This window comes from Triticum urartu, chromosome 6 (assembly GCF_003073215.2).
Source record: "Triticum urartu cultivar G1812 chromosome 6, Tu2.1, whole genome shotgun sequence".
NCBI classification, from domain to species: Eukaryota; Viridiplantae; Streptophyta; class Magnoliopsida; order Poales; family Poaceae; genus Triticum; species Triticum urartu.
Window position 1 is genome coordinate 21,146,550 of NC_053027.1, and position 16,658 is coordinate 21,163,207.

The 16,658-nt window shown below is 47.5% G+C and overlaps 1 protein-coding gene and 1 pseudogene across 2 annotated transcripts; both read left to right on the forward strand.

Annotated features, from left to right (window-relative positions):
* Window positions 1-10,791: 10,791 nt before the first annotated feature.
* On the forward strand, window positions 10,792-13,833 carry LOC125514531. Of its 2 annotated transcripts, XM_048679872.1 has the most exons (5): window positions 10,801-11,075; window positions 11,167-11,366; window positions 11,822-11,898; window positions 12,155-13,103; window positions 13,190-13,833. In XM_048679872.1, the coding sequence occupies exons 1-4, from the start codon at window positions 10,987-10,989 to the stop codon at window positions 12,185-12,187; spliced, it is 399 nt and encodes a 132-aa protein (XP_048535829.1). In that variant the 5' UTR covers window positions 10,801-10,986; the 3' UTR covers window positions 12,188-13,103; window positions 13,190-13,833. The 2 variants fall into 2 exon arrangements, 1 of the variants encoding a protein (XP_048535829.1); XR_007286480.1 differs by having other exon boundaries at window positions 10,792-11,075; window positions 11,167-11,397; window positions 11,822-13,103.
* Window positions 13,834-14,868: 1,035 nt separating this feature from the next.
* Window positions 14,869-15,007, forward strand: LOC125517783 (annotated as a pseudogene).
* Window positions 15,008-16,658: the final 1,651 nt, after the last annotated feature.

Genomic DNA, 16,658 nt, shown 5'->3' on the forward strand with positions numbered 1-16,658 from the left:
TCCACAATGTCTTAAGTGATTGCCAAACTCATAACTCAGATATTCTCATTGATCAGATCGCAGGAATTTAATCTTCTTGTTATGATGATTCTTAACTTCACTCTGAAATCGCTTGAACTTTTCAAATGTTTCAGACTTATGCTTCATTAAGTAAATATACCTATATCTACTCAAATCGTCAGTGAAGATGAGAAAATAACGATATCCACCGCACGCTTCAATTCTCATTGGATCACACGCATCAGCATGTATGATTTCCAACAAGTCACTTGCCCGTTTCATTGTACCTGAAAGCGGGGCCTTAGTCATCCTGCCCATGAGGCATGGCTCGCATGTGTCAAGCGATTCAAAATCAAGTGACTCCAAACATCCATCGACATGGAGTTTCTTCATGCATCTTACGCCAATATGACCTAAGCGGCAGTGCCACGAGAAAGTGGTACTATCATTATTAACTCTACATCTTTTGGCATGAACATGTGTATTACCACGACCGAGATTCAATGAACCATTCACATAGGGTGCATGACCATGAAAGGTATCATTCATGTAAACAGAATAACGATTATTTTCTAACTTAAATGAATGACCATATTGCAATGAACATGATCTAATCATATTCATGCTCAACGTAGACACCTGATAACATTTATCTAGGTTCAATACTAATCCCGAAGGCAGATGGAGCGTGCGATGGTGATCTCATCAACTTTGGAAACACTTCCAACACACATCATCACCTCGCCCTTAGCCAGTCTCCGTTTAGTCCATAGCTTTTGCTTCAAGTCACCAGTAATAGCAAACTGAACCGGTATCCAATACCCGGGTGCTACCAGGAGTACTAGCGAGGTACACATTAATAACACGTATATACTTTGTTGAAGTTGCCAGCCTTCTTATCTACCATGCATTTGGGATAATTCCGCTACTAGTGACCGTTCCCCTTACAATAGAAGCACTTAGTCTCGAGTTTGGGTTCAACCTTGGGTTCCTTCACTGGAGCGGCAACTGGTTTGCCATCCATGAAGTTTCCCTTCTAGCCCTTGCCCTTCTTGAAACCAGTGGACTTGTTAAACCATCAACACTTGATTCTCCTTCTTGATTTCTACCTTTTACGGTCTTAAGCACCGCGAACAGCTCCGGGATCAACTCCATCCCTTGCATGTCATAGTTCATCACGAAGATCTAGTAGCTTAGTGATAGTGGCTAGAGAACTCTATCAATCACTATCTTATCTGGAAGTTTAACTCCCACTTGATTTAAGTGATTGTAGCACCCAGACATTCTGAGCACATGCTCACTAGCTGAGCTATTCTCCTCCATCTTGTTGGCAAAAGAACTTGTCAGAGGTCTCACACCTCTCAACATGGGCATGAGCCTGAAATCCCAATTTCAGCTCTTGGAACATCTCATATGTTTTATGGCGTTCAAAACATCATTGGAATCCCGATTCTAAGCCGTAAAGTATGGTGCACTAAACTATCAAGTAGTCATCAGGATGTGTCTGTCAGGTGTTCACAACATCCACAGACGACGTTGTAGGGGTTTGCACATCGAGCGGTGCATCAAAGACGTAAGCCTTTTGTGTAGCAGTGAGGACACTCCTCGGACTACGGAACTAGTCCGCATCATTGCTTACAATATCTTTCAACTTAATCTTTCTCTAGGAACGTATTGAAACAGGGAGCTACAACGTGAGCTATTTATCTACAATATATTTGCAAAGACAATTTAGACTATGTTCATGATAATTGAGTTCATCTAATCAAATTATTTAATGAACTCCCACTCAGATAGACATCCCTCTAGTCATCTAAGTGAAACATGATCCGAATCGACTAGGTCGTGTACGATCATCACGTGAGATGGCCTAGTCATCAACGGTGAACATCTCATGTTGATCGTATCTTCTATACGACTCATGTTCGACCTTTCGGTCTTCCGTGTTCCGAGGCCATGTCTGTACATGCTAGGCTCGTCAAGTCAACCTAAGTGTTTCGCATGTGTCCTGAGGCCATGTCTGTACATGCTAGGCTCGTCAACACCCGTTGTATTCGAAACGTTAGAATCTATCACACCCGATCATCACGTGGTGCTTCGAAACAACGAACCTTCGCAACGGTGCACAGTTAGGGGGAACACTTTTCTTGAAATTTTAGTGAGGGATCATCTTATTTAAGCTACCGTCGTTCTAAGCAAATAAGATGTAAAACATGATAAACATCACATGCAATCAAATAGTGACATGATATGGCCAATATCATTTTGCTCCTTTTGATCTCCATCTTCGGGGCTCCATGATCATCGTTGTCACCGGCATGACACCATGATCTCCATCATCGTGTCTTCTTGAAGTTGTCTCGTCATCTATTACTTCTACTACTATGGCTAACGCTTTAGCAATAAAGTAAAGTAATTACATGACGTTTATGTTGACACGCAGGTCATAAATAAATTAAGACAACTCCTATGGCTCCTGCCGGTTGTCATACTCATCGACATGCAAGTCGTGATTCCTATTACAAGAACATGATCAATCTCATACATCACATATATCATTCATCACATCCTTTTGGCCATATCACATCACAAGGCATATGCTGCAAAAACAAGTTAGACGTCCTCTAATTGTTGTTGCAAGTTTTTACGTGGCTGCTATAGGTTTCTAGCAAGAACGTTTCTTACCTACGCCAAAACCACAACGTGATATGCCAATTTCTATTTACCCTTCATAAGGACCCTTTTCATCGAATCCGATCCGACTAAAGTGGGAGAGACAGACACCCGCTAGCCACCTTATGCAACTAGTGCATGTCAGTCGGTGGAACCAGTCTCACGTAAGCGTACGTGTAAGGTCGGTCCGGGCCGCTTCATCCCACGATGCCCGAATCAAGATAAGACTAGTAACGGCAAGAATTGACAATATCGACGCCCACAACTACTTTGTGTTCTACTCGTGCATAGAAACTACGCATAGACCTAGCTCATGATGCCACTGTTGGGGAACGTAGCAGAAATTCAAAATTTTCTACGCATCACCAAGATCAATCTATGGAGTAATCTAAGCAACGAGGGGAAGGAGAGTGCATCTATATACCCTTGTAGATCGCTAAGCGGAAGCGTTCAAGTGAACGGGGTTGATGGAGTCGTACTCGTCGTGATCCAAATCACCGATGATCCTAGTGCCGAACGGACGGCACCTCCGTGTTCAACACACGTACAGCCCGGTGACGTCTCCTACGCCTTGATCCAGCAAGGGGAGAAGGAGAGGTTGGGGAAGACTCCATCCAGCAGCAGCACGACGGCATGGTGGTGGTGGAGGAGCGCGGGACTCCAGCAGGGCTTCGCCAAGCACTACGAGAGACGAGGAGGAAGAGGGGTAGGGCTGCGCCAACAGGGAGATTGAATCGTGTGTTGGGCTGCCCCTTTGCCTCCACTATATATAGGGGGAGAGGGAGGGCTGCGCCCCCACCTAGGGTTCCCACCCCAAGGGGTGCGGCAGCCCTAGATCCCATCTAGGGTGGCGGCCACAAGGGGGAGAGGGGGAGGCGCACCTAGGGTGGGCCTTAGGGCCCATCTGCCCTAGGGTTTGCCCTCTTCCCCTCTTGGAGGCGCCTTGGGCCTTGGTGGGAGGCGCCCCAGCCCACCTAGGGGCTGGTCCCTTCCCACTATTGGCCCATGTAGGCCTCCGGGGCTGGTGGCCCCACCTGGTGGACCCCCGGACCCCTCCGGTGGTCCCGGTACACTACCGGTGATGCCCGGAACACTTCCGGTGGCCAAAACCATACTTCCTATATATCAATCTTTACCTCCGGACCATTCCGGAACTCCTCGTGACGTCCGGGATCTCATCCGGACTCCGAACAACATTCGGTAACCGCGTACATACTTTCCCTATAACCCTAGCGTCATCGAACCTTAAGTGTGTAGACCCTACGGGCTCGGGAGTCATGCAGACATGGCCGAGACAACTCTCCGGTCAATAACCAACAGCGGGATCTGGATACCCATGTTGGCTCCCACATGCTCCACGATGATCTCATCGGATGAACCACGATATCAAGGATTCAATCAATCCCGTATACAATTCCCTTTGTCCATCGGTACGATACTTGCCCGAGATTCGATCGTCGGTACCCCGATACCTTGTTCAATCTCGTTACCGGCAAGTCTCTTTACTCGTTCCGTAACACATCATCTCGTGATCAACTCCTTGATCACATTGTGCACATTATGATGATGTCCTACCGAGTGGGCCCAGAGATACCTCTCCGTTTACATGGAGTGACAAATCCCAGTCTTGATTCGTGCCAACCCAACAGACAATTTCGGAGATACCTGTAGCGAACCTTTACAGCCACCCAGTTACGTTGTGACGTTTGGTACACCCAAAGCATTCCTACGGTATCCGAGAGTTGCACAATCTCATGGTCTAAGGAAATGATACTTGACGTTAGAAAAGCTTTAGCATACGAACTGCACGATCTTTGTGCTAGGCTTAGGATTGGGTCTTGTCCATCACATAATTCTCCTAATGATGTGATCCCGTTATCAACGACATCCAATGTCCATGGTCAGGAAACTGTAACCATCTATTGATCAACGAGCTAGTCAACTATCTCTACTAGAAGAACGCCCGTGCGTTGCAACGGGGCCACATTAACTTTAAGAGTTCAATATTAATATTCTCATACATATCAATCCTTCTCCTCCTTCCGTCTGCCACCGAGACAGGGACCTAGACTTTGTGCTGCTCTTATTGATTTAATGAAAAAAGTTATTTATTTCTGTTAGAACACAAATGCTTAGATAGCATCTGCATGTCAGGGAAGGATAATATGGCCTGGATAGCATCTGCAAGTTAGGGAAGAATTATGCGACCGTGTAATATTTGGATAGGAATAAACATGGACGTGCGTTGCCCCGTTGCATTACTGCCCAACGAACATGGACTCCGCCGCCGGCGGCCCGGTGGAGCTCGAACCCGAGAGACTCTGCTGCTTGCTGGGAGGGGTCGGGGAGGGTGGGAGCACAGGAGCATTGAAGTGAAGAGAGAGTAGGCCGGGGAGATTACTGTGCACGCCGCACAGCGACTTGGACCTCGGAGGGCCTTGGCTCTGTCAGGAGGAGGTCCCAAGTTCCTGCCGAGGACAGCCTGACGGGGGAGACGCACGGTCGCTCGCGCTGCCCGCAACACGACCACGCCCTGCCCTAGGGTTCTGCGATGGCGGCAGCGTCGTCCATAGCCACACCCTCCCTGAGTCCTGCCCTAAACTGGGGTTCCGAGATGGTGGCGGTGGCAGAGGTCTCTGAGGTTGGAGAGGGGCAAGATGTAGGACGGCGGAGGCTGGAGCCTGGAGCGATGGCGGCGTCTCGGGATTGCAGGCAGGGGGACGTGCGAGGTGAGTGTTTTTTTCACAGATTTATGTTGTGTTGCCTGCACGGATATATAGGAGAACAAATAGGTGGATTATAATTCCTTCCATTGTATCAGTGCTGGGAAAGGAAGCGAGGGACAAAAATAAATCGAGGGGTCTTTAAGAGTAGAGATTAGTTAATTGGATTTTTCTTTAAAGTCTGTTATTTGTTTCCTTAAAATTTATTATATGTTTCCTAAATCAAATTGCATTGATGGGATGGATCGATTGATTTGGATAGTCTATTATTTGTTTCCTTCACATCCATTATATGTTTCCTAAAGCAAATTGCATTGATGAGATGGATCGTTTGATTATAATTCCTTCCATTGTATCAGTGCTGGGAAAGGAAGCGAGGGACAAAATCCAATCGAGGGGCCTTTAAGAGTAGAGATTAGTTAATTGGATTTTTCTTTAAAGTCTGTTATTTGTTTCCTTAAAATTTATTATATGTTTCCTAAATCAAATTGCATTGATGGGATGGATTGATTGATTTGGATAGTCTATTATTTGTTTCCTTCACATCCATTATATGTTTCCTAAAGCAAATTGCATTGATGAGATGGATCGTTTGATTTGGGTAATTTAGTAATGTTAGATCTGTGTCTTTTTGTACGGTAGGAAAGTGTTTGTTTAGAAGGAAATAGTGAAAAAAATAAACCGATGGGGTTGTGGGAGGGGGGACGAAAAAACCCAGACGAAAGTGGTGGGAGGATGACGAAAATAAAACGGAGGTGGGAGGATGACGAAAAAAAACCAGCAAAAAAAACCGCGCAGACTATTCACCAAGTCGTCCATTAGGAGTAGAGACTAGGGACATGGTGTTGTCTATGTATCCACACATGTATCTGAGTTTCCTATCAATACAATTCTAGCATGGATAATAAACGATTATCATGAACAATTAAATATAATATAATAATAACTAATTTATTATTGCCTCTAGGGCATATTTCCAACAGTGTGGTTTTGCTGAAGGGCACAAAATTCCTCATGCATGGCTTTGGCCCACTTCGGATCAGCAAGTGCAGCGGAGACAGTGCGTGGCTCTTCTGCAGAAACAGATGACACGGCCAAACCAAACTTAGTTTTGTAATGAACCGGTTGAATTGTACCATCTCGAAGGCGTGTACGGGGTGGTGAAGGGGGTGCCGGCACAGCCACAGACGATCCAGGAGAGGCAGCCTATGCCTGAACAGAAGGATCCAACGATCCCGAGGCAGGGGACCCGGCTGGTGACGAGACACCGGATCTTCTGCGGCGGGAGATGATGATGAGGACAACCCAGGACACACAGAAGATCCAGGGCGCCCGACCGGAGCAGACTCAGAACGCGCACCAGGCCCACCTGGCCCGGCTGCATGCGGTATAGTGGATGACAAGGCCCGCCTGGAATAAACCAGCGGGGTGGATGCGTAGCGCTCGGTCGGAGTGTCTCCCGAAGGCGATGGGTGGGTCGCACCTGAGGGGACCAGCTCGGGCGCGGTCGACCGCGTGGCGGGATCGGAGGGGTGCTGATTCGGAGGCGCGGATCCCATCGCTGATTCAGTCCATGCGGGCGTGGCCTGACACACCGATTCTGAGGAGGATCTGGTGGGATCAGCTGTAATAGCCCGGGGTGCAATATTAGGAATAAAAACACCATCATCTGTACCAGAAGTTGCACTGTTGTGGCGCCCTGTATTAGAAAACTCAGAGGGTATGTCAGGAGAATTAGTCAAAATTGATTCATCACTAGTATCATGACCCACACGATCAACTCCGGAAAGGTGAGGAGGAAGGAGGAGGATTTCCTTTCTAAGAAGAGCGCCGACGTTTGGATGAAGTTTAGCGAAAGGAAATTGTGTCTCATCAAAAACGACATCACGAGATATGTAAACACGACTGGTGGACACATCAAGACATTTAACACCCTTGTGTTGTGTACTATAGCCAAGGAACACGCACTGTTTGGAGCGATACATAAGCCTACGGTTGTTGTAGGGTCAAAGGTTGGGCCAACAGGCACAGCCAAAGACTCGAAGAGTGGTGTAATCCGGTGTGACATGCAAAAGCCGTTCAGTTGGAGTTTCATTGGAAATGACTCGACTAGGCCACATATTAATGAGGTGAACGACGGTAAGAAAGGCTTCATCCCAGAATTTTAATGGCATGGAAGCTGAAGCTAGGATGGCTAGACCTACTTCAACAATGTGTCTGTGCTTGCGCTCGGCAGAGCTGTTTTGCTGGTGAGCATGAGGGCATGAAACGTGATGAGAGATTCCAATCTTTTGAAAGGAGTTGAGTTTCTCATACTCACCACCCCAGTCTGACTGCACAACAATAATTTTGCTATTAAACTTTCGTTCAACGAGTGCTTGAAAGTTGTGAAAGACTTGAAACACATCAGTACGTTTCTTAAGAAGATAGATCCACGTATATTTGCTATAGTCATCAATGAAACTAACGTAATAGGAATGTCTACCAACAGAAGTGGGTGCTGGACCCCATACATCAGAAAAAAATCAGTTGCAAAGGTTTGGTTGACACACTAGTTGATACAGGATAAGGCAATTGATGACTTTTTGCTCGTTGACATGAATCACAAATAGTTTCAGAGTCTCGCTCACCAACAACTGGGAGTTTATTTCTACTAAGAATTTGATGAACAGTGGCAAAAGAAGGATGACCTAAACGACTATGCCACCTTTCAGCAGAGATCTTGATGGCACCATACACTTGTTTATTGAGCTGACAATATTGAGGAAGCAAAGTATAGAGCCCTTGCACGCAGACACCCCTATGGAGAACCCTCTTCGTGACCTGATCCTTGATTAAAAAGAAGAACGGGTGAAATTCCAGAAAAACATTGTTGTCAAGAGCAATTCTATGAACAGATAGCAAAGTTTTGGAAGCATTAGGGACATGCAGGATTCCGTTTAGCTCAAGATTTTTTTGTGGGGTTCTGATAAGTGATTTACCAATATGACTAATTTCCATACCTGCACCGTTTGTAGCGGTGTAAACTTGATCATTGCCACGGTACTTTTCATGCATGGTTAATTTCTCCAATTCTCCCATGATGTGGTTTGTTACTCCTGTGTCCATGTACCAATTTGTATCGACACCATACGAGGCATCGGCGGCAGCTGCAACTTTCTTAGGCTGAGAGTTCTTCTCAGCGTAACGCCAAGCACAATCTCGAGCAAGATGATTAGTTTTTTTTTCATATTTGACATTTACCCTCATAACCTTCATAGCCCTGGAAGTCTCTCCCTCTGTTAGGAGGAGCCCGCCTGTTGTTGCCGCCAGGGTGCTGTTGGTAGTGGCCGCCGCCACCACCAGGGTATCCGCCATGATGACCGCCACCGTTTCCGGCACCGTGTCCAGCGGCAGAGCCGCCGCCACCAGGATTGTAGTCGCCACCACCGCTGCTGGCACCGTAGCCGCCACGCGAGCCACCACCGCCCTTCTGGTTGCGGTAGGAGCCCTTGCCGCCGCCGCGCCCTCGAGAGGCGAGGTTGGCCGAGGATTTGAAGCCCTCGGCGCCGTTCCCGTGGAACATCTCGACCCTCTGGTCGAAGTTGGCCACCATGGAGAAGAGGGCGTCGACTGTGATGGGTTCAACGCGAACGTCCAGTGCCGATATGATCGGTTGGTAGTCCATGTCAAGGCCTGCGATGATGAAGGAGATGAGCTCCCCTCCCCGAGAGGTCTGCCCACCGCCGCGAGTTCATCGGAGAGGGAGCGCATGTGGCCGAAGTATGCCGAGGCTGACAGCAAACCCTTCTGGGCATTGGTGAGAGCGGCGCGAAGATTGTTGGCACGTGATAATGAGACAGATGCAAACATAAATGCAAGAGCAGTCCAGATCGCGTGAGAGGTTTCAAGTGAAGCAACCTGAACGAGAACCTCCCTGGAGAGATTTCGGAGGAGATAAGCGACGATTTGCTGGTCCTGGACTAGCCAGGGGGCATAGTCAGGGTTGGAGGCGACCTGGTCCTTGCCCTCTTTATCTTTGGTTGTGATTGTTTTGGGAGGCTCCTGGATGGTTTGATCGATATAGCCATACAAGCCAGCGCCCAGTATCTGGGATCGCGCTTGCACTCTCCAGAGAACATAGTTCGTCCGGGTGAGCGGCTCGGAGGTGTTGTAGTTTAGGCCAGAGGAAATTTGGGCAGTGGACGTGGACATGATGGATGCCGGCGGTGAGAAGGTGGAAGATGAACAGGGATGCGATGGGTGGGTGGGAGGTTGAAGATGATATGCTAGATGAGATGGAAGAGGCATGCTCTGAATACCATGTCAAATTATGATGAAGCGTCTCAATCTCCATACAAGGAGACCCGTGATGTATTTATTGATTGGGAGGGTTCAGTACAAGGTGCGGCAGCCTATGGCTAACCATAGAGAGGATTACACGAGAGGTTACATGAGATAGAGAGATAGAGAGATAAGAGAGGACTCCTAACTAACTAACTCAATCTTCTACGTACATGACTCCAATCTATACCGAACACTATACCCAACACGTTACATGTCTAACACATACCACCCAAATGAAATGAGGAAAGTGTCAAAAGGAAGAAAAGGAAAAGGAAACGACACACACGGGGGAGACGGTAATGGGCAGATCATAAATAAGTGTTGACACCTGTATATCCCAATACCATCAACAATTGTATGTTTGCATTTCTGAAAAAACGGATCAGGCAGCTAAAAATCTGACCCAGTTCTAACTTAACCAAAACAAAACCATGCAACTATCACAAAACCCTCTTGAACCTGTCGCCCACGCTCCTTTTCCCTTTCCTGGACCACAAAGCACCTGACAAAGAAAAAGAACAAAATCAAGAAACAGCTGGCGATTCCCAGGACCGTCGTTCAACTTGCATCCCAATCATAATACAGTGCAAAATGAAAGCTGAAACTTACAGGGCAAAACCAAAGGGAATAAATTGTAACTCTAGGGTAGAATTACAGTGTGAGAATCAGACGAATTATAGTGTGAGAATTAGACGAATTACAGTGTAAAAATCAGTCATAATACAGTGAAACTGTGAGGCAAACAAAGAAAAATCACAGGAATTACAGTGTAAAAAGCGCAGAAATTTACAGTGTACAATTCAGAGCTAAATTACAATGTAATTTTGAGAGATATTATAGCATAAATCTGGAGTATATTACGAGAGCGGCGTAACTGAGAGCGGGGCCATCTGCACACTTAATCCTGGTCGTAGGTCCACCTCTAGGGATCTGAGCTAGTGGGCCCGTCACAACAGATCCGCGTCTCAGGAAAAGGGGTCGACTGCCGAAATACGATGTGGAACAGTGGTATACGGTCGTCCCCGCGTCGCGTTTTAGAAATCAGAGTGACGGCCACGAGCCGTACCGTGGCTCGCGTCCGTCCGTGAAAACTGTGCGGTGGATCAGCATGGGTACATGCCGTTAGCTTGCAAGGCAGCGCCGTCATGATTCAGTAATTATTGTCAGACGCTAGTGTGGCGTCGGTGTGGGGCATCTAAAATATCTCGGCCCCCTCGTCAGTTCGACGTTTTTCCATTCCCTCCTCCCAGCTCGTCGTGAAAAAATGGCGGCGGCGAGCAGTATGGGCGATGGTTCTGGCCTGCCTCGCCTGCTCGACAACGGACTCGAGTTTCTGCTGTATCCAGTTGACAAGTAATTGCTCCCTCGTATTCTTCTGTTCTTTTCGTTCTGCATATGCACGAGCGGGCTATGGCGAAAACGCTCCTTCGATTTGTTGACTCAGGGAGGTGGTCGCGGGGCCAGATCCGTTGGTGATGAGGGGTGTCGTGCCGGCGGACACGACCGAAGCCCACTCCTCATGCGCGGTTGTGGTTGGACACCACGGCGGCGCTGCTGAGCGCGGGAATTCCGGCGGAGTCGACAACCCAGTCCGTGGAATCGACCGGGAAGGTGAACCCCAAAGGCGTCGGTGTGGACCAGAAGGTAAAAACTAAAATTAGTGTTCTGTCTGACGGTATGGTTTTGATTCTTGCAAGTGATGTCATTGTCACATACTCCCTCCGTTCCTAAATATAAGTCTTTTTAGTGATTTTAAATGGACAACCACAAACGGATGTATATAGACATATTTTAGAGTCTAGATTCACTTATTTTGCTTCGTATGTAGTCACTTATTGAAATCTCTAAAAAGACCTATATTTAGGAACGAAGGAAGTATTTGTGTATGACAATAGAAGTCTGAAGCTATGATTACTAGTATCAGCTGGCTGCCCTCCTAATTTTTGTGGCCATACGTACGTGAAATGGTGATTGATATGTACAATTAGCATATATTGTTTTTAGATGGATCATGGCATACATCCACCAATATACTCTGGTAAAGAAAAATATTGTGCCCAACGAACAAAGCATCTAAAACGTCTGAATATAAATTGCAGGTTTAGAGTTGGCCGTGCACCTCCGGATAGAGCAGTTTTCCCTGGTAGAGTCACTCCGCTGGAAGAAACGATCAGAGGTAGCTAGAGATTGGGATGAGTTTTGACTCCCTGGTGGAAGCCTACAATTTCTATAACCAGTATTCTTGGGAGCTATTGGATTTGTTATAAGATATGGCAAGAGTCGTCTGGACACCAAGCGGACAAAGTGTATGCAGGAGATCATTTGTGGATGATCTGTTAGCACTCAAATACAGAAAATCACAAGCATAGTTTTTGTGTGGCTTGCACTGAGTTTCACTTCTAAGCTGAACAAAAAATTATTTTCATTTGCAGGGTAGCCCGAGCAGTAACAACCACTATTGCTAATGCGAGTGCCCTGTAATGATCAGATTTCTTAGAGTTACGGACAATGGATGGTTTCATCGCTGAGCACCGGGCAAAGCCACAACCGTTCATTATCCCTTGCTTGCGGTGAAAAGGTTCATTGGCCATCGCACAACCAAATATATGGGTACGCAAAAGATTAGGTGAACCAGCTTAGGAGGAACAATGTGAACCTCAACAAGGTGTACAACATAGTTGGCAACTTCTTCGGTTCATCTCAGAAAGGGCAAGGGGTTACTCCGGAATCTTTGTGGCCAAATAAGGCGGGACCAGGCTAACGATGATATGAACAAGACTCTTGTAGTCTTGCGTGTTCAAAAATGTACAGCATAACGACCTAGAGTTTTCCAAGGGGATGAGGATAGCAGAATCAAGAAGCTGATGCGGACAAATGGAAACAACAAGTGCAGTACAAATTTTTCGGTGATGTCATCACATTCAACATAACGTATCGGACTAATCTGTATGACATGCCTTTTGGGTTGTTAGTTGGTGTAATCACTTCCAGAGCGTTATCCTAGCTGGTGTCTTGATGCGTGACGAGCAAGTCGAGAGTTTCCAGTGTGTACACATATATGTGGTCTGAGATGCTAAAAGTGTATTTCTTTTGTGCATTACAGAGCGGTGCCCTAATGAGGACAAACGTTGTGATTGAGAGACATGAGTAAGGTTTACAAGAGGAAAATGTTTGAACAATTTGGTGAGAACCTTTTCTAAGATGGGGCTTACCAGGTGGAGGAGGTAGAAGAAATACATTGCAAGGCACAATGACGCCGAAAAACGTGAGAAGTGCAGCAAGGTGGTATACAAGGTGACCATGTCAGATGATGGCAAGTTGTTTGAATGTGAGTGCAGATAATTTGCCCACATGAGGATGCTGTGCTGCCATGCTTTGAAGGTATTTCTGTTTGCGATCATCATCACTAGTTTGCTGTCTGTGATTTTGGTTTAACTAATCGCACTTATCCTCGCTCATGTTTTCAGGTGATGAATTACGGCGTGAAGGAAATAATCATGGAGGCATTATCGCTGGCTGAATCAAGGGATGGGCTAGGCTTTGAGGGCAGGCAAGCTGCTGAGTCAAATCGAATAGCATTGGATCGGCGGGTGCAATCATCAACGTCGAGGGAGAAATGTTTGACAATGAGAACAGCATGACCCTTTCTGGCAATTGGGATGCATTCGCTGGACTGTTGGCTTCGAGCAAGAAACATGGTGCCGGGTGACCATGCTCAAGCAGAGAAAAGGTGCCATATGAGGGGTCGACCAAGTGGACGAGGTTCTGCAGCATCTCCAAACTAACAGGTCATAAGAAGACCACCTTCCCATCCATTGATGTGCCAAAGCAGCCTTGCAAGCCTGCAACCTCCAAGAATTGTGGCATTGTAGGCCGCTGTCGCACCTCGTAAACCAGGCCGCTTGGTGCCAATGTATCTTAAAGACTTCCGACAAGCATGTTTTCGAGGATTTTCTAGTGCGTGATTTATAGTTTGATACCATGCTTTGTTCCTCCTGAGTGTAAACTAGTTGCATTTCAAACGATGCTGAGCCGTTTTCATGTGGTAGTTGGTTTCCTTGACACTGATATCAACTGCTGACAAATACGAATGGGTGATCTAATTTTTTACCAACTACACTTTGCTGTTATCATTTCGCTGTACCCATATTATTGTCTGGTGGTCTAAAATTCAGTGAGCTTGAATCATCTTGTACCGGCGGTGATGCTGGAATTAATTTACATGGAGCTCTGTGATGTGTCTGCGCTTGTTTGTCCAGCTAGACGCACATATGCGCCTCGTGAATTCAAATTTCAAAAACAGGGGTGCCGGCAGGACGCGGCCTCCTTAGGAAGTTGAAGTGGTAGGGTCTGCGGCAGCAGTTGCTGCTCTGTTCTGTTAAACACGCATTGTAGAGATAGATATAGGGATAGATGTTTAAGTAGTTTCGGTTAACATATCCTCACATATCCTCTGTAACCAAACTCTCCTTCCTTTATCCCTTCTTCTCCAAGTTTGTAATCCCAACAACTTCATGTATGCGTTGTTATTCAGGGAGGTGCGCCCCTGCCATATAAACACGCAACGCGTCCCTCTAACGAGGCAAGACGCTTCCCGCATATCGCACATGGTAATCAGAGCCCTTCCTCTCTCCATCTAGCTATCCCGATTCCATCTAGTGCCATAGCCATGTCTTCATCCGGCGCCTCCCAACCTAGCCTCAACGGCCAGGTCACCGAGAAGCTCAACCGCACGAATTACGTGCTCTAGCGCGCGCAGGTCACACCCCACCTGCGGGGTGCCGGTGTCTTCGGCTACGTCGACGACACCTCGCCGGAACCGGCCAGACTCCACGTCACCAAGGACAAAGACGGAAAGGAGACTTCTGAGCCCAACCCTCTCCACCCACTTTGGGTCAGGGAGGACCAACAGGTGCTCGGCTATTTGCTGAGTACGCTGTCCAGGGAGGTCCTGGTCGCGGTCACCGAGATCACCACGTCGCGTGAACTTTGGTTGGCTCTGGCGGGCATGTTCTCGTCCCAATCCCTCAGCCGCGTCAACAACATCCGAACTGCGCTCATCAACGCGCAGAAGGGCAACCAGTCCATTGCCTCCTACTTCGCCTCCCTCCGCGGCCTCGCTGATGAGCTCGCCGCCGCCAGAAAACCCATCCAGGACGACGAGTTGATCTCGTACATCCTCCATGGGCTGGACGCCGACTACCAGCCGCTCGTCTTCACCCTCGACGCCCGCGTCACGCCTGTCACCCTCGATGAGCTCTATGCCATACTAAGCAACTTCGATCAGCGCATGGCCCAATTTCATGGCTCCTCCGGCGGCTTCAAGTCCTCGGCCAACGCCGCATCTCGCAGTCGTGGTCGCGGTCATGGCTCTCCCCGCACCAAAGGGCGGCCTGGAGGCAACATCAACGGCGGTGGCTCCTCCAACTCCCGCGGCGGCCGCTCCCCCAACTCGAAACCTCGTCGTGGCGACAGCTCCACCAGGTCTCATCTGGATGCCCCTCGCTGTCAGATCTGTGGCAAGCTTGGGCACATGTCCAAAGACTGCTGGTCCCGCTACGATGAACATGACTACGACTCCCAAGACGAGGACAAAGTTGCTGCAGCTGCGGAGGCTCCTACGGCGTCGAGACCAATTGGTACGTCGACAGTGGGGCCACTGAACACATCACCAGCGAGCTCGAGAAGGTGACCACGCGGGAGAAATACCGCGGCAAGGACCAGATCCACACTGCCAATGGTGTAGGTATGACGATTCGTCACGTTGGTCATACAGTTATTAAAACTCCCCATCGCAACCTTCATCTCAAATTTTTTTTGCATGTCCCTAGTGCTAGTATGAATCTTCTCTCCGTTCATAGAATTGCCATTGATAATCATGTCTTTCTCGAGTTTCATCCTTTTTTCTTTTTGATCAAGGATCAGGCAATGAAGAAAGTGCTTTATCGAGGTAGATGCGTTCGAGGGCTCTACCCATTGCTTCCGGAGTGTCGAAGATTCAATAAACGAGCCTACAGTGTTGCCAAGCTTTCGTCAACCCGATGGCACGATCGATTAGGCCATGCCTCTTTTTCTTTAGTTGAAAGATTGCTTAGCAAAAATAAGCTCCCGTTTGTTGGTGAGCGCAATATTGAAACAGTTTGTGATTCATGTCAACGTGCTAAGAGTCATCAGTTACCCTATCCTCTATCAACTAGTGTGTCTACAACACCATTGCAATTAATTTTTTCTGATGTTTGGGGTCCTGCCCCTAGCTCTGTTGGTCGACACACTTACTATGTGAGCTTTATAGATGACTACAGCAAATATTCCTGGATCTATCTTCTTAAGAAACGATCCGACGTCTTTCAAGTCTTTCAAAACTTTCAAGCTCTCGTTGAGCGCAAGTTTGCCAGCAAGATTATTGCTGTTCAATCAGACTGGGGGGGGGGGGAGTACGAAAAGTTGAACTCTTTCTTCCAAAATCTTGGTATTTCTCACCATGTATCATGCCCTCACGCTCACCAACAAAACGACTCTGCAGAACGTAAACACCGACACATTGTTGAGGTAGGACTAGCCCTCTTAGCCGGCGCCTCCATGCCCCTCAAGTTTTGGGATGAGGCTTTCCTCACGGCTGTCCACATCATCAACATGCTTCCTAGTCGTGTTATCAATAATGAGACTCCAGTAGAGAGGCTTCTTCATGTCAAACCTGACTACAAGTCACTTCGTGTGTTTGGCTGTGTGTGTTGGCCCAATCTTCGTCCCCACAATAATCGTAAACTCACGTTCCGCTCAAAGCAATGTGCTTTTCTTGGCTATAGTCCACTTCATAAAGGTGTCAAGTGCCATGATATCTCCACCGACCGTGTCTATATCTCTAGAGATGTGGTCTTTGATGAAACCAAATTTCCTTTTGCTGATCTTCATCCTAATGCCGGCGCTAGACTCTGT

What these genes read in the sequence shown, in the direction of transcription:
- LOC125514531 (XM_048679872.1), top strand. Translation starts at nt 10,987, where the DNA reads ATGGCGGCGGCGAGCAGTATGGGCGATGGTTCTGGCCTGCCTCGCCTG. An exon ending in CTGCTGTATCCAGTTGACAA is followed by an intron (nt 11,076 to 11,166) that starts GTAATTGCTCCC and finishes TTGTTGACTCAG; the next exon opens with GGAGGTGGTCGCGGGGCCAG. An exon ending in GCGTCGGTGTGGACCAGAAG is followed by an intron (nt 11,367 to 11,821) that starts GTAAAAACTAAA and finishes TATAAATTGCAG; the next exon opens with GTTTAGAGTTGGCCGTGCAC.